This window comes from Rousettus aegyptiacus, unplaced genomic scaffold, assembly GCF_014176215.1.
Source record: "Rousettus aegyptiacus isolate mRouAeg1 unplaced genomic scaffold, mRouAeg1.p scaffold_m13_p_9, whole genome shotgun sequence".
NCBI classification, from domain to species: Eukaryota; Metazoa; Chordata; class Mammalia; order Chiroptera; family Pteropodidae; genus Rousettus; species Rousettus aegyptiacus.
In genome coordinates, this window is record NW_023416312.1 from 89287687 (window position 1) to 89306771 (window position 19085).

Consider the following 19085-nt stretch of genomic DNA (forward strand, 5'->3'; position numbering starts at 1 on the left):
AAATGGACTGTCTCCCTAAGATGGAAAAAAAATTTCAACAGTAGAAAGCTATACCATAAACTCTTCAGCATTGTCCTACAAGTTAAATGTACTCACAATCCTCATAGTTCTTAACATAATTATGCACATCTTTATCTTGAAATATATTTTCAAAGGAGGAACCTGGGAACATTGACCTGTATTTCTCTAAAATGAAATAATTAGTGCATAACTAGGAATTTTATGACAGATTCTATGTCTTTTAAAGTTATCTTTAATTTCACTGTCATTTAGAGATCGATGAAAGACTATAAACTATGAAACAGCTTTTCTTGGCTCATTCCTGAGGAAATAGGACCGAACTCTTTGAATTTCATTTACAGAAATCCCAAATGCCAGCATTTTTGATTTTCAATGAAATTAAATATAAAGAAATAGGAAAAACTAAGTCAAACTTGGTACATCAGCCCTTCCTCTCCCTTCAGACCATCAAGGTTTGGATGCTTTACCTGATAACAATTCCTTCAACGAAATCTCAAGCATGTCTTCCTGCCAGCAAAAATAATGTAAATTCTAGGGAATCATGACTTTATAAATTCATAGAAGAGAGAAAATTTTCATGAATAATATCAGAAGCTTGCTGCTATTTTTTAGTAATGCTAATAAACCCTGTTAATGTCCTACATAACTAGGGTAACTCTGGAGGTAAATTTGTTTTAATTAGACCTATGACTATATATTTGTTAAATCTTGCATATTCAGTTGCCCTGAGATCCCTTCTAATAAGTACCAACTTTTCTAATACTGTTTTACTGAGTTTGGAATGAAACTATAGAATGGATAATTACCATCTGAGAAAGTAAAGCCTCTAACTATCACAATTATCCACATTAATTCAAATTGCATGAAAAGAGAAATAACAAATGTTTAGAAGTCTGTACCATGGAGGAAACTAAACAAACTGCACCAAAAAATCCTGACATTAACAGAGGAAGGAAATCATGTATTTTCTCCTGTCGTATGGGATAATAAGATTTGAGCTTTAAGTGCACTTGGTTTGTTCCCTGGGTCATTACCAGTGGGGCAAGAAAACAGAGGAAGCAAGTGAGCTCTTCCTTAGATGATGTAATAACTAAGTGCACCATAAAAGCATGTTTCTGAGCCCAAATGACAATTCTTCCCATTTAGAAATATCTAAGTATATACCTTAGCATTTTTGAAAAGTGTCTCCCTCCCTTTACATACAGCAAATTGCCATACTTTGACACTGTTCACACATTCCTTTATTATTTAAGACACAGACCATGGAAATGCGACATTTTCTATAACTCAGCGGGATGCAGAGCAGGACCATTAAGTGAAGCAATTAGAAGGCACAGTCATCCTTTATTGGTCAAGCCCAATTATGTCCCCAGTGAAATCCTAATGTTATTTTAGATAAATAAACCAGATAATCAAAGGCAGAAAAAAATATAAAATGTTTTCATAAAAGAGTGATTAGAAATCTATGTCCACTGTTTTGATCATGAGTATAAAATAATTGTTCTTTTCCTCAGGTATATAACCCATCTATTTCAAAGATGATTCCTTAGTCAATGAGTAATAAGGAGCACTCACTCAATCTGCATGCTACTCAACTCTGTTGCTATGGATTTTATTAAAAATTTAATGACAGATGCAAAGTTGAGGTATTTATGTCTTGCAAAATAGATTCCAGGGACCATAAGAATCAAATTTAACATTCTCACTTAATATTTGAAGCAACTGAAATCCTGACAAATGAAGGGAGCTGCCCAAGTTCATAATTCATTTTAACAGGGCTTAGAAGCTACATTCCTTGAGTTCTAGTTTAATGTGCCCACCAGTGCAATTGTGACACTGCAACTTGTTCAATCGATGCTCCTCGTGTATTAAAAAAGACATAATTAATCAAACACCATTTTATTCACCACTATTTTGGAATGGTGATGAAGACTTGGTATACACATTAACTTCCATGACGAAGAGGGAGAGACGTGTACATGCACACACATGGAAACACATACGTAATTTGGATCACTAAATGGTTCCATACTAAATTGCATAGTTCTTGATTTAGTCATCTCTTATTATATAAAAGAAAGAAATCTTTTATTTTCTCTCAATCTTTGGCATGTTACATAGTAAAATTTTCCTCTATCACTTATTTACTAAATATTAGTAGAGCATCTACTGGGTATTTAGTAATGGATTTGGTATGGTAGAAAATATAAAAGGAAAGGACACCATTTTTATCCACCTATAGCTTAAAGTACAGTTTGGGGTATCAGATGTATACACAAGAAACATCTGGGGAATAAAAGAGGTACCTAAAAATAGTACACACATTGTGCTCTGAGAACACAAAGTGAGGCGCTGTTGATGCTTGCACCGACTTTCATAAGGTCATAACATTATAAGAAAATAGTCTGATATCAGATACTTCTTTAATCTCTGTATTTATAATGGACTTACTGGAAGCCAAACAGAGTATAGCTGTCAGGATGTGTAATCCAGCTTCTATCAAGGAACCTTTGCTAAATAACAACGTGAAGGCAGTGTGTCCTTCCATGAGAAATTCAGGAGAGAAGGGAATTATTGTAGACAAAACAAACAAAGCAAAAACAAACAAGAAATCCTGTCTTTTGAATTCAAATGTCACACTTAAAGAGAAAACAAATAACTAGGTAGTCTTACAAAAAAAGTTTCAATTAAAAGCAGGAATTAAAAATTGAGTTGGTAAGGAAGTTTCTTTAGTAACCACAAGGAGATACAATAAAACTACCTAGAAGAACAATTTTTCCTTGAATTAAGTGGGATTACAACTGAAGGCACATAATTTCAGACTACTGTTGATATCATAGCAGCAAGAAAAACTTTCTAAGACCATTGGAAACTATGTGAATCTGCCACAAGATCATATCAGAGGTATTGAGTCTAGAATTCTGTAAAAGACTCAGACTCATGAAACAACTAAAAGTTAAGTTCACATATCTTGCAAGAAAGCCACTAATGTTTCTTGGCCAGTATCACCTCACATATAAATATTATATACATACCTATAATTTCTAGAACGATGAAGAATCCTTTCAGTGTGACTCAAGGGCAGAATAAAAAAATTAAATGAAAAAATGATGAATTCCAAACTATTACTTTTGTTTGTTGTTACAGAAAACACTTATTTTGACTTTACATTTAATTCAACAGAACAAAATAATAATCCAAGTATAGTAGTTTTTCTTGACCATTTGTCAAGTACACATAGTGTGATGTAAGGTGATTTGACAATAGGGCTATGAAAGAATAAATCACCATAGATAATAGTATGCATTTTGATATTTCTGGGCTACCTCTATAATTCTGCCCTTATTGTTCTAGAGACAGGACAAACTGAGAATGGAACTCTTTTTATAGCAGTTTTTTTTTTGACATGACACAAACTAAACTCTCTCAAATGAGATCCTCCTATATAGAGAAAACACACTTATTTCCATGGTATCCCATGAACTTTTGACCCATCATGGATTCTGGTATAGCAGCTCTGCATGTGGCTTCCTGAAAGATTAACTTCCTCAATATATTAAATGAAATACTGGTTCAAAAAGAAATAGTACTAGTTTGGGTAGCAACAAAAACAGCAAAATCTCATAAAAAATCTCATAAAAAAGACACATTTTCTTTATTACTGCTGTACTTAGATAAACTCCCCATGAAAAATATTGTTTTCTAAAGCGTCTTGCTGCTAACTTTTAAGAACAACGTTTAATCTTAAACTCTAAGAGAAAATATATTATTTATGAGAAAATGGATACCAGCCAGCTTCAATTTTTCCCTAATGCTCTAACAAATGTTTGACAATTCAGTGTAGCCACTCAGTTGGGTGACCCTTATGCTAATTTATAACCTAAAAACTTCACTGATTCATTAATAAATTAAATGTTGGTAACATTAAGAAAAAGAGTGCTATCCTGTTTATAAAGTGAAATGGGAACATGGCGAACAATTTGTGAAGTAATTAACTAATGTGTCAGAAATGAGCAACATGCTGATGGTACTTTCCAAGTTTTTTTCAGAGTGGGCCCTATTTTCATTTCCCCTGATTAAAGACACTGTATAAAGTTTGAGATCCCTGAGGTTAAGGAATGCTAAGCCATTAAAAAAAAGTAGGATTTAACTACTAATAGACGCTATTTATTCAGTAAATGAGTGATACAGTTCATATAGAGAGATCTTAATAGGCTTTCACCTCTATAGAAATGACATTGATATGCTGGTAGAAATTCTTGGATTGCTGAATTTTGAATTTGATGAAATCTGTATAATATCAGGTAAGAAAATTATACTATATTAAAGGAACGACTCAAATTGTGCAAATGACATCTATATTGAGGATTAGTTAATTATATATAGTAAATGGCTAGAATGTCATCATTCAATGATGAATAACAATATTTCAGGAAGTAAAAAATAATAAAAAAACAATTAAACATGAATAGTTAAAACAAAGTAAAAATTCAAATCAGCTAATTATCAATCTTCTTTCAGCATGCTTTTTTATGTCAGCATTTAGCCAGTACAATAACCCACCACAGGACCAATTAAATCTCATTATGGTTCCAATTTTAAACTAAGGCAGTTCACAATTATTCTGACAAAAAAATGGCAAGTACTTCCTCCTCCTCACTAATGAAAAATTGATCATATAAAAAGACCATTATACAAATGCTTCTTTATTTATCAGAAAAAACCGTCAAATATTCTGACAGAAAATGCAAAATAAAAAATGAAAACCTGATCATTTAGGTATGTAATCAAACCATTTAAAATCTGTTTACATAGCTACTTATATGAATAGGCACAAATGGGGGTGGGAAACAATGATGGTAAACTTATTTGAAAGTATCTGTCATCATATAATTTCCTCTACTGACTCACCGAATTTATGGCATGTGTTTACTACAAAGGTAGGAATATCGAAGATAAGGTGCCTGGGCCAGGTGCTCCCACACTGTTGTACCTTGAGGGTAGACCTTAGCACTTAAAGGCTAGTCAGAATTTCAGAGTATAACAACCTTGTGGAAGAAAATGCACTTTATTTTCATTTTGGCTCCCTGAAACTGCTCCAAGGTGCCCTGACTGTCAAAAAGAAAGGGGTGAAGGGTTAAAGAAGTACAAATTAGTAGTTGATAGATGGTCACAGGCACGAGGAGCACAGCAGAAGGAATGTAGTTTGCATTAATGTAATGGCTAGGTGGAGAGCCAGAGGAGAGAAAGCGTAATCAAGGGGATCGTTGTGTAAACTAGATAAATGTCTAACCAATGTACTGCATACTTTAAACTAAACTAAACTAAACTAAACTAAACTAAACTAAACTAAACTAAAATAAAATAAAATAAAATAAAATAAAGAAATGTAATTGGGTCTGAAACACACCTAGTCCAGAATTGTTTCGAAAATATCCGGAATTCTTCTATTACTTATTATTGTTCCTCACTTGATTGCTTGCATCTTTTGGATGTTTTTATGGTATATAGTTACAAAATTAGCACTACCACCCTGGCTGCAAAACAAACACCACTCTTTGTCCACATCCAGGTGCAAGCTCTGCAGGCCAGAGCCCTGACATCTCCAACAGCAAGAGCCAGAAGTGGTTCATTCAAACAGATGAACATCACCAGAATGTGTTATATCTGTTGAAAAACAAACAAAACCAAACACCTCTCCTGATGCTGGAACTCCGCTAGTCTTACCAAGGCTTCAGAGGTTCAATACAGCAGCTGTTGATGAAAGGTGGCAAATAAAAGATGAATTATGAAGAGGAAAAAAGCCTCTACCTCAAAATCTAGAGAGAAGACATACCAAAATTGTTTCCAAACCATATAGAATAAAATACTGCCGCTCTCCATGTCCCTGAGGTGGACAGAAATAAGACCGAGGTCCAAAGCAAAGAAAAGCACTGAACAAAACCACCCATCATGGTTTTGTTGACCTCTATTCTCAAGGTTAATTACTGGTTTGAATAAAGTCTCATGGCTAGATGAAAGACACTAGCAGTTAATATGTTTCCTGAGTTTATTAGCTTATTTGAAACTGAAGAATTGTTAGATTCAAATATCCTTGTGACATACAAGTGCTTGATTTATTGATAGCCATACTCGAAGCAGAACTTCTTTATTTGAGTAAATAATTCTATTTGGGAATAGAAGAGTACAAAGAAACACAATGAGTTGGCTAGGTCGCTTTCCTTGCTGGTAAGGACATTAGGAATGTAAATGTAATAACCAGCTTTAGTAAGTGTGCTTTTTAACCACATACTGTCTCTCGTGTTAAACACTCATCTAACTACCCATCTAATCAGAGAGAAGTGGTACATGAGTAACAGAGATGTCAGAGCAAAAAGAGATGGTAAGGGATAAAATTTTGCTCTGAAATTTCCTCAGCAGTCATGAAAGTCACTGGTAGAAAATGATAATTCCATGTTGGAGAAATGAACACTTGGTATTCCTCAAAATACCAGGTGTTAATATATCTTGCATGTAATAACTCCAAGAAGTTGTATCTCTGTCTATGGGTCAGAACAGTTTCTCTTTGCTATGTCAACTGCTACAGCATGAAATTATATAAAAACGAACGATAAGATTTCCCTGTGTCACTGTCCAAACATGTGAGGTGGACTCTGATATATCGTAAAGCTTTGGTTAGTTGAATCCACTGAAATCCATCTGTGTTACACGAGTGGGCGACTTTTTTAAAAAAAGAGTCACACAGTAATAAAACTTTTAAAGTGCTTCAACTTGCATCATTTCTTGTTAAAATTGAAAACAAACTTTCCATTATATTCCATTTTACCATCCCATGACATATAAACATCTTCTTAATGTGATCTGCTGAAGATAATGGTGCTAAACATCCAATATATATTGTTTATTACAAGTGGTAAATTTCCATTACGATGCACCCTCACTCACCCCATCCCCAAGGACATTCAAATTGTTTCTCAATGCGGAATTTTCTTACAGAGAGTTCTGAACTGAAAATAGCATTACAAGGCTGCAGAAGTTGGGGAGAAATGGTTTATTCTGATCCTACCTGTAGTAGATCAACTATTAACAATTAGAGCTCTCAATTTAGGATGAATCTCCTGATGTGTACTCTAAACTCTAGTAAAGATCAATGTGATCACTGTCTGGGGTGCCTAGTACCTTATAGATGTTCTAACAGGTATCTGATAATTGATTGGTTGACAGAGCTTGTAAACCCCTGCATGCCTCAGTTTCTCTGGGAGTTTAGATATGTGACTGAGCTTTCTGAGACTAGAGGAATGGAGGGAGTTTTCAGGAATTCTCTTTTTTAAGGGTTTCGATAACGGTGTAGAAGTGCTCAGCTTCAGGTCTCCCCTACACTCTACCTCTATCTTCTTCAGTGCAAATAGCCTGCAAAGAGGCTCTTTTGTTAACACTTGTATTACAGTGAATCATTTTTATGATGTGAACAGGAGCCAGGGAATATCTTATACGATATATGTGAGAATTATTTAATCAGACCAACAAGCAAACACTTTTGTTGTTGAAACCTTGCTGATTTTGTGGCCAGATTATAGCAATGGATTTGTGACGCACGGGCTTTTCCCCCCCTTATATTTGCTACATACAATGGAGTTCTTCTACCTGCTGGAATCTCATTTCTGAAAGTTAAAACTGTCATTTTTTGTGTCTCATTGTCAATTATGAAAGTATTATGAAATGATTCATACCCTCCCTCTGGTAAGCATTCTTCATCCTCTGTATTATAGCAGTCTATGTTCTAACACCTTTGGGTTGGTTATTTACATTTGACTTTTCCAAATCTCTATAATAATTTTTTTTATCAAGTAAAAATGGACATCATTTTGAATTTTGGCTATTCCTATTATATGCTGAGCCAGAATTTCTATATATATATCTCTGAGGCCCTTATGGAAGGGGATGTTATATATTATAGCTACTGGCTATATGCAAAATCTATCCAAGAAATCAACTGAGGCTTCCCCAATAGTTCCACTTCCAGGACTGTCAAAAGCAGTTAGCATCAGTGTATCTAATGAATAACTTAATCAGAACATTAGCACAGATGTGTTATCTATTCACACATTCAACCTGGGCAAAACATATTAAATGTATTAGTCTGGGGCTTGCCAGTTATTAACCTTAGTTATTATAATAATCAGAGAAATGCTTTCATTTAAAGTTTCCCTGTTCAAAAGTCACAGTTCCCTTTAAGCAGTGTAACCACTGAAACCAGCACCTGTTACCTTCAATTTTTTTCTTCTGTCTCAGTAATTCACTTTCTTACATAATCTTAAAATGCTAACATTTGGGAGGATTCATGAAAGGTTATAGTTGGGTCCTTTAACTTAAATATTCAAAAGTCTTGACAAATAATAAGACATGCCTTTATTGTTTATTATACACATATTTATTAATTATTTTAATAGATATTTGTCAAAAATGTCATTTTTACTGGGTATCACTCTATGACTGGGGGGGTGGAGAAAAATCAAATTAATTACTACTTAATGAGCACAGGATTTGTTAGATAAACTATTTTAAAACACAACTTAAATGGAAAGAAGGGCAATAAGATAAAAGGTCTTGATGGGCTCTGTTTTTTGTTTGGTTTTGCTTTGTTTTAATTCACATTATACAAACAAGAAGACAGGGACTAAAAACAGTGTCTGTACCAAGATATGAGAATTACTGGATAACTGCATAAAACATAGCTAAAAAGTCGTGTTTACTGTGTTTTATAAAGCTATTAAGATTACCAAATATGTCGCTTGGGAGTAAGCTCCAAAGGCATTACATGTTCAGTATAGGGTATGCATTTAAAACAGAATTATTTTAGAAATTCCAAAATAACTCGTCCCATAATAGCAACAAGACCAATTAATGATTGGTTTATTCCATTTGTCTTTTGTGCATGTGTGCTGTATGAGTGTCCATTGCGCATGCATGTGCGCCTTACTTCCTTACGTCTGGCTTTACTTGCTAAACCTCTCCTTCATTGTTCTTGCCAATTACTTTATTCTTTAGCTCCGAGAGACTGGCTTTTTTCCTACAAATATGAACTTCGCTTCTGAGTTAAAGCCATGAAATATTCTTTTAAATATGTGCCCCATGACCTCTCATTTGGACTATTTTTTCAACTTCGCCTTGAAAACGTTATACAGTCAATCTCATGCTATTTAGCTACAACTACTATTGTCTCTTTGATTTCTGAAAAAGTACCATCCTTAGTCATTCTTCTAATCTCATGTTCAAATAGTGCCAAGCTAGATTTTCTTTCACATTTGAATGAAACTTCTATTAACTACAAGGAGTTCTTTTTTTTTCTTTATATGTGAAATAATCTGTGATGTGGGAAATGTATTTTGGGTTTGAAAATTATGCTGATTCACTGGTATTGTGAAAGACTATCTAAGAGGAACACAGCTACTATTATAATTTTAATGACTTATAACTCAACAGCAGCAAAACAATAACTAAAAGCCTCTTTAAAACATAAAATTTAGATCCTTGACCCAGCAGTCATTCATTAGCAAATATGATGTGTTTGTTTTCCCTGCTTTTCACCTAGTGAAGTAAATTCATTTTCTCTACTTTCCACTTTTAGTGATACCATTCAGAAATATGTGTGTAAGTGTGTAACTACCCTTAAAACCCATTAGTATGAACTGAAATGCCCATCAGAAATGTTTATCCCACAGCCACTGAAAACAAGAAAGTTTGTTAGATGTAGGCACCAAAATTGGGAATCTAACTTTTCTTAGTCAACACTTTTCTAATTTTATATTAAAGAAATCAAATTCAACAATTTTTGAATTATCTACAGTATACAAATAAAGTTGTAGTCAGAACCTGAAATTTGGTTGTATTTAATTGTTTGGTAGGGGGAGCGGTTCCCAACCTTTTGGCACCCAGGACCTGTGCTGCTATAGCAATCTAATGCCTGATGATCTGAGGTGGAGCTGAGATGGTGATGCTAGCACTGGGGAGCGGCTGCAAATACAGATGGAGCTTTGCTCTCTAGCCTGCTGCTCACCTCCCACTGTGTGGCTGGGTTCCCAAGAGGCTATAAAGCGAGGGGAGGGAGGGGGTTGGGGGGTTGGGTTATACATGATGGCTACTGGCTATATGAAAAATTCAGTCGTGAAATCAATTTTGATTCGATAATGATCAATTTCCTCTATACTGGATATAATAGTATTTGTTCGATAGTTCATGTTTAGTTTAAATCTATTTCCTTTTATATTTGAGTCAATCCCACTTCCCTAAAGAGTTGTAATATTTAAAACAGCACTCTCAATTTAATTCTATTAAATGTATAAGCTGCTATGATAAAAATCCTAGAAGTTAAATTATATGAACTTGCTGATATACAGATCTGACATAACATTTTGCAAGGTAAAACTGTTTACTAGGAGTACATTCATCACTATGAATTGATCAATGAGTTCATCTAAACTTTTAACATCTTTTCTATATTAGAATATGGGCTACAGCTGTGAAGCCATATCACTGAAAATTAGGTCTTAAATTGTCACACACTGAAATCAGAGGAACTAAACAAGTCTGCAAAAGACTAAGCTTGCAACTGATAGCTAAACATATTGAACATCTGAGGTATCTTAACATAAACAAATCCTCTACCCTTAGTATAAAATTAAAATATATACCAGAAACAATTTTAATTCACCTGGACAATATAAACTAACCTTCTGTTAACAATGGCGTTTAAGCACAGTAACTAGAATGCTGAACCCAGAAAACCCTTTGCTACTGGATCTTATTTTTTATGATCCTTGTTTGCTTTGTAAAAAACATGTTAATTTTTCTCTACCTCAGTTTAGTTATCAGTAAAATTATGTGGCATATCTAAGAATCAATTATCACTTTTCAATTTTTGACTAATTATCTTATTTTTCTAAATAGGTTTGGAATTCCTAGAAATATAGTTTTAAAACCTGGGCCCTATGGAGCAGCATATTTATTCCAAGTGTCTCCCAATGGATTATTCAGCCGTTGCAAAAGAAAAGCAAACAAAACTATACAGCGGAAAATCAGACAACTTCTTGATTAGATCATCGAAATTAATGTCTGTGATGGAGAAAAAACCTGGTAAGTTAAGGTATGTGGAAATAATCCAGTAGAGAAAGAAAATACATTCTCTTTGTTCAGATTTGAAGTATGACTGGGCCCCTGGGATCAGTAACACCGAGTGCCTTATTCCCATGGCATCAAGAGACCTGCTTTCTAGCCTTGCATCGAGTTTGCTGTGGTAGTCCCGGGACCATAAAACATGGTAGTAAAATCACTTCTATAAATCCTCTCTAGAAATATGTGAATGGAAAAGGTTTACTTGTCCAAATATTTCTACTTGTCTATACATTTTAGCTACTCTAACCCCAACAACAATCCAAGCAACACCGTGTACTCTGGAAATGGAAAATTAGTGTTGATGAAAGATAAGTAATTAGGAAAATAAAAATGTTGCTGCTGAGCTCTAGAACATTCCAAAATGAAAAGAAAACGCTTTTGGTTTAGCTTTGAGTTTTTATTATTCTGTTTCTAATATCTATTATTATTTCTCTATTAAAAGATACTAGTATTTTAATATTTTCAGATTTAACATTCTGATTTTCTATAGTTTATGTTCATTTATGTCAAATAATTTTGAAATACGTATTACAAATAGCTTTACATTATTAAATATATACTATTAGGTTTTAAGGAACTCTCAGAAGCATGTATGTAACTCATTATTATTGGTAAAGAAAACCCAAAGGTATGAACAAAGTTCTCTATGCACAATGAATAATAATTTCCTTGCAGTTCCAGAAAGACTTAGTTATATCATGGACAAAAGTAAATGTGTTATGAAATAATGGCTAATTATGATTCTCTGTGTCACAGATGGTTTCTCACTGCCACTTGAGCCTACATCAAGTCTGTCCCCCATGGCAACAAGAAAAAAGGGAGGGGAAGGTTTAGTGCAGGAATCCTGAGATTCTATAGCAATAACAACACGGGGGTATTATTTCTTCATTTAATTGACAAAAGGGGGGAGATATGGTAAAAATATAAAATTGAATTTAAAAGAAAGTAAGGGATGTAGAAGCAAACATGCAAAAGAAAAAAAGAAAATAAGAAAGCTCTTCTAAGGATCAGCATTTTCCTTCACTTCAAGAAATAATCCTTCAGAAATAAAAAGGCAATTTTTTTGCAAGAGAAGAAAGTAAGATCAGCATCAGAAACTTTGAGTAAAGGATAAAGTACATATAAATTCATGATTTCTGACTTCATTGCAGGCTTTTCAGTGCTATTCAGCAATCATCTATCTTAGCCCTAGACCAGCAGTTGTCGACAAGAGCAGCAGCTGGGTAGCTTTAGAAAATATTTATGCACAGATCCCACCCTCAGATATTTTGATACAATTGGTTTGGGTGTGACACAGAGAATGAAATTTTTTTAAAGGTCCTCCGGTGATTCTAATAGGTAGCTAAGGTTGAGAACTACTGTCTCACTAGGGATCAACGAATGTTTTTTGGTAAAAGTCAAGACACTAAATAATCTAGGCTCGTGGGCCACAAGGGCTCTGTTATGACTATTAAACTCTATTGTGACAGCTTAAAAACAGCCACAGACTATAAGTAAATTAATAATAGAGGTGATTGTTCCAATAAAACTTTATTTACCAAAAGAGGTGGTAGGCTGTATTTGGCCTGTGGGCTACAGTTTACCCACTCTTGGTCATGAGACTGTTTCCTCTACCCTTTCCCAAAATAACTATTTCAAACCTTCACTTATGCCATCCCTGTGCCTCTGATGACTTTCAGCAGATGGTCTCTCATTCTATTTTAATGGGAAATACAGGTTATCTAGTTGGAAATTCTTCAACTTCCCTGTCCATCACTTGCAGACATACTACACCTATGTCTGTATCTGTCCTCATTTCTTTGCCTCCTATTATAGCAGTGATCCATCTTTTCAAAGTGAATCTAATCTTTTTAAATCTACTCTCAATTCCATCACTCTCCAAAACTCCTTTGGGTACTCCCTCCATTGCATCAGATCCCATTTCCTATATCCTAAGAGAGTGTGGGAACATTTCCTGTCTTTAATTCTTCCTTCTCTACTGGTTCTTTCTCTTCAGCTAACACATATATTCAAGTGTCTTAAGCAAAGAACCCTCAAAGCCTTCCTCAACCCCATGTCCACTTCTACATACTCATCCATTTCACCTCTTGCCTTAGAAATTATATGCCTACTGTCTCTACTTCCTCTCTTCCCATTCTCTCCTCAAAAACCACTAGTCTGGCTTTGGTCTCCACTACTCCACTGAAAATGCTCATCAAGATCACTGAAGACCTTCATATTGCATATTCTTACTTATTTTTTGTTTTCTCTGAAGCATTTGACATTGCGACTCTTCTGAAAACTCTCTCCCCACTTAGCTTTTGCAATACCACAATTAGTTCTGCTGCTGCTGGCCACTTCCATGCTGGTATTCCATAATATTATTTAACAAATTCTCTTTTCTTATGATACATATTCTCTCAGCTATTCCCGTGGTATTGACCACTACCTACATGTGATAACTCCCACCTTTTATCTTTAGGTCACATCTTTTTTTCTCAGGCTATAGGTTCATATTTTCAAATATCTATTGCAAGCTGTATTCAGGTATCTTCTTTCTCCAGTTCTTCCCTGTTTCCTTTGTACTTCATCTCAGTGAACAGCTTCACCATCAACCCAACTGCCAAAGGGAAAATTCTCCTCTCCCAAAGGGCCCCTAATAACCTACTATTGTGCAAATTAAAAAAAAATCTCTACATATATGGTTGCAATGAGTGGCAACCATACATGTTCAATCATCTATGGTGGTCCTGCTTTTATGTAAAATCCAATTAGCTACCAAATTCTGATGATGCTACTTCTAAAATATTTCAAACTCATCTCCTTTTAAACTTTGCCACTGCAAAAGCTTTAAGGCAGACCTTAGCCATACCTCACCAAGATTACTTTTAATAACTTTCTAACATTTTTTTTTAGTTACCCACACCAGTAGCCCCTACTTTCTTTTCTTATTCTGCTTCCTCCTTAGGTCATTGTCCAATACTATTTTCTCTTTGCTAAGTGGCAGCTAAAAAAACTGCAGACAGTATTTCAGTAGCAAGAAGTGCCACGGTTTTATGTAAGGGCAGAGTGGTCCTTTATCTTCCAAATGAAGCATGACATTCATTTAGCTTTTTGGTCGCAGCAACACAAGTTGAAATCATTAAGACAAACTATATCCTAAGAGAGTCTGAGTACCACACTTCAAGTAAGGTGACAAAATGGAGTGCCCACAGAGGATGGTGATCAACATGATGAAGGGATTCCAAACCATGATCAATAGGAGAAATGGGAAACACTGAAAAATGTAATCTGAAGAAGACTGATTTGGATATTTTTACGTATATATACACCAGGATTATCAATCGGACATTTTTCCTTCTTAACAAAAACAGTTTCTTTTCTTTAATAGGAAGTGCTTACTTAGGTTCCTTTTCCTTACTAGAAAATGCATGCGAAGCGTCCCACATGTGCTGTCTATTGGCCTATCCAACAGAGAAAAGAAGCCCAACAATCCACAATGTTGATTCCCTTGGGAAACCTTCCTTAGAAATGAGGTCACATTGACATTTATCGATTTGCTAAAATAATGGTCAATTTGAATGGTAGGCTATGAATTTTTAACATCAGTTCCCTAAAGGTAAGACTGAATGTCCTAATTTTCATGAGTGGGGAACATGACATACACCTAATTTAAATGACTTTTACTCATTTTAACTTAAATATTATTTCCATTTTTAAAAATCGTATTGTTGTAAGATTAAATAATTATAAATATCTATTTCAATACACACACACATATAATTTCAATCATTCTCAACAAGGCACCACAAAAGGTGACCACAACGCAGTGAAATTATTTGCTAGTAATTATTCCCTATGTCATCTGGTATTTACCCTCTCAAAAAAATGCCCAGTATATTAAATTTCCTTCTCATGCCTACATAGTAGTTTCAGAAAGCAGCCACTTATTTTATTAAAAACCTACCTTTGTATCTGGTTCTGATAAGGTAGTCTGTTGATCTGAATGAGGTTAAATAAAATCCTTCAATATTAAATTATCTTACCTTGATGTACAAATCTGAAAAGCAAATCCCCTTTCCTATCATTTATAACAGCAGTGCATTAATAACATGACAGATTTCATGAAATTTGCAATAAATCCAAATCTTCCATTTGTAAAAAGAATAAAACCCCTGAATTTACTAAACAAAACAGTTTAAATGCCCTGAGAGGGATGCTAATAGTGGCCAGGGTTTGAAGATTATGCTAATAATTAATCTTTTATCATAATATGAAACGGACTACCCCATTTATGGAAAATATAGGCCCTTTGTGGTCTTACTCTTCTCCCACCTCTCTTTCAATCTTGGCCTCTGAAAAAGGGTTATGACATGCTTTCCTCCTGTCTCTACCAAGAGTCTTTCTACACACCTGTCTTTGTAGTAAATTCAGGGAACAGGAGAGAGCAAGAGGGGTTAACACTTTCTCCATTTGAGAAATAGATTTCTACAGTCGTGGTAATAGCCTCCTTCAAGGCTATACCTAGTAGGAAGTTTGGTAAGCAGTTTTCTCCATTTTTAACATCCAATCCTTTAAAATATATGAAATTCAAAACAAAAATTAAAAATGTTTATATATTAAATGGTCTCCTGTAATCTGTAACTAGCTCTGCTGATAAGAATGAAATCCTAATCCTGGTACTATTTCTTTCTATATTTAAATGTCATTTTTTAAAAAGCTTAATTTGGCATCATGTTCCCGATGTTGAACTGTTATCTGCATTGTTTATAAAATTTTTGGTAAAAGTTCCATTTTTCACTCTGTTCATTACAAACTCATAAGAAAAAGGTAGCAGGAATTTGTATGAGAGAGGTTGAATCGTGCTTGATGGAACAAGAGTAATAGTATTTAAAGTAGAGACAGCAAACATGAGCTAACTGAATTGAAGATAAGAAACAAAAACTTCTAGAACTGTTCTTTAGGTCCTAGAGGTGATCTGAGGAAGAGCTCTCAATAATTTCTTTAAGAATAAACATGGATAAATATATATATTGAACTGAGTTATAGAAAAGGCTTTCCCATAGCTACAAAGCAAGGCAGATTACTATAATATATACTACATAAAATAATAACCCAATGCCACTGTATGCAAAAATGGTTAGTGGACCTTTGATTTTATACCAAATGTTAGCTTTAAATGATTAATTAGTAATAGACATAATTTTCACTAGAAGTTAACTTGTCCTTTCAAAGGAGAGCTTTCCATGAAGAACATTCTTTATTGCATAACAGAAATCTGCCATGATAACACATATGCAGCATATTTTATTTCATATAAGATGAAAACTACAACATTCAAAACATGAACACTGTGAAAGGCTTACCGAGGTGTACAGGTACCCCTCGCTGTTCATTGCCAAATACAGCTTGGTTTGAACTCCTTGGATAGCCACTACTCGAAGACCCACAGGGATGAGGTTAAACAGAGCTGAAATCCAAAAGAATGTGAAAACAATGTTATATTCTTAATTCCACAGCTTTCAATATATCCAGCAGGACTATCTGGTCCTCCAAAAGTAATGTGCTTGGTGAGAAAAGACATATATTTATACACATACAGATATGTAGGGCCTCTTCTACTTTTTAGTATATTTGATTCATGCTTACAGTCACATAATGGGGGCTATAACTACATATTCTTAAATCCCCTGGAGAAAATGGAAGAAAATTCCATGGTTTGTATAGTGTTAGAGGTGGGGAATCTTAACATTTCTAAAGAGATCCAGTTCCGGGAATTGGTCTACATATTAAGTAGCTTTATCCTCAACAAACTAAGGTTTTAAACTGCTCCCAAGATAACTGCTAAAATTCACAGAGACAGTTATGATCTACCAGCTGGGGAGAGATTCCTAGAATCTTAGAAAAGACACTAGTCCAATTCCCTAATCTAAATTATCTGTAATATTTCCAATGTGACAACCCAAAAATAAATCCAGGCCTTGGGGGAAAAAAGGCATTTTATACTCTTATGTTCCCAGAGTAGTATTTCTTAAAAAAACAACATTTTCCAAGATAGGGTTAGCCTCCAGGGACAATGCTTATAGGAATAAAAATAATTAACTTGATAGATTTATTTATTTATTTATTTTTCTTGCAAAATAGTTGTCAGTGGGCAGCCAACTGGTGCCAAAGAGGCCTTCATTTCTCCATTTAAAGGTCTGACTGCATGAAACTTACACCCAGGCTCTCCTCACAATCACACACCACTCACTGGAGAAAACAAGTGGGTGTCCTCCCCCTACCAGCTGTCTACTCCCTCCTACATTATGAATAAAAATAAAACAGTACATTTTTAAAACGTAGTGCTTGCCACACACATCTTTTGAAAATAGTATGTGCACCTTTCTCTCAAGAGTCCTAGACCAATGTTGATTTTTGTCTTGGTGTGTAACTTTTTTGAGGAAGATAAATTGGTCTGCTATCATTTCTGTGAACAAGAATGTAAAGGAGTCACCTCATGGGTAAGCAGTTTTTTCTGAGATCTGTTATCTTGGTGTGTATAGATTCTGCTGTAGTATATGGCATCATACAGATGAGAAATATTAAGGAACAACTTAATATTCCTTTGTGAGTCTACAATGTATCTTTTCCTTAAAATTGGGGTGTTACCAAAGAGGAGCTAGGACATATTGTACAGTTCAAAATACAAGTGTTCCTACCACATGCCACTATGGCACTTTATTCAATACTCATCATATTAAAAGCTGTGCCCTTCTGTTATGTGAGGTAAAGGAAAGTAATTGCACAGATTGCAAGCCAGGATCTCATGCTATATTTGACAATGCAATATGCAGGAAAGAAGACTGAGATCTTTGAGCATATCATGTATATATTTTTTTCTGCTGATGATGCCTTGCTCATAGCAGGTACCCAACACACATTTCTAGATTGATAGCAATCTATATGGTGAAAACATGATAATATTATATTTGGGGAAAGTAATAGGTCACAATCCCATTACATAAAAGCTCATAGTTTAAGAATTCTGAAATCTAAATAAGAACCAAACCAAAACCTTCCCTATGGGTTTTGTTTAAAATCCATGCCAGTGCATACCTCTAGACAAATAGACCACCAGTATGTCTGAATCCTAGTTTAGTCATACTAATAGATGACAGGGAATGATAAATGAAATTCAGAATTGTTTTCCCAAACTTAATTTTTTACAATATTCTGAACCTCCTTACTTCTCTTAATACGGCTTGTAACAAACAGAGAGAAAGAGATTGATTCGATTTTCACTGTATGCCCTAACTACTCGCTGATGTGGATTTTAACAAGGAATAGAATGTTTAAATTCCAAACATCAGATAGCAGGAAGAGAAGGAAAGAATATCAATAATAGGAAGAAGAGAAGCAAAGAATATCAGTAATCCATGCGTGGGATTATCTATTCCTGAATAATGGTATTAACTAGAGTAGAACATGAATTTCTCACTACAATCACCACTCTAAACAAAAAACTGAAGAAACAGTAAAAGTAAAAAGTGGCTGGTTATACTAGTGCAATCTTTTCTTTAGACATTCAAGAGAGATCATAAATTCAGTGGTTTAAAGTCTGTCTAAAGGGATGTCTTTCCAGATGAAAATACAAAGATATTATATTAGAGATGAGCTTGGACAGAATCAATATTTTCTCTTATGCCTTTATTTCACTAAACCTGGACTACTTCTTCATGAACTTAAGATATTACTTTGAGTTGGATAACAATATCCTAAATATCAGAAGAAAACAGTTGATTTCATTTGTGTATCTAAAACACATTCACTAAGTACCTAAAATCTCTTTTCATCAAAGTTTTGAAGAAGTTTTTAATAAAGTGGTCTTTATTTCTTGTTTGTTCTCTGTTGTGTTAACATAAAAGCAAACT

General features: G+C 34.5%; 1 protein-coding gene across 3 annotated transcripts in view; it reads right to left on the minus strand.

Moving 5' to 3' along the window:
- FGF13 (fibroblast growth factor 13) overlaps positions 1 to 19085 on the minus strand; it is a 457427-nt gene that overhangs the window by 41464 nt on the left and 396878 nt on the right. For all 3 annotated transcript variants that reach the window (XM_016125143.2, XM_016125141.2, XM_016125142.2), the window contains one exon: positions 16539 to 16642. In XM_016125143.2, the coding sequence (XP_015980629.1) occupies positions 16539 to 16642 (104 nt within the window). The remainder of the gene's footprint in view (positions 1 to 16538; positions 16643 to 19085) is intronic.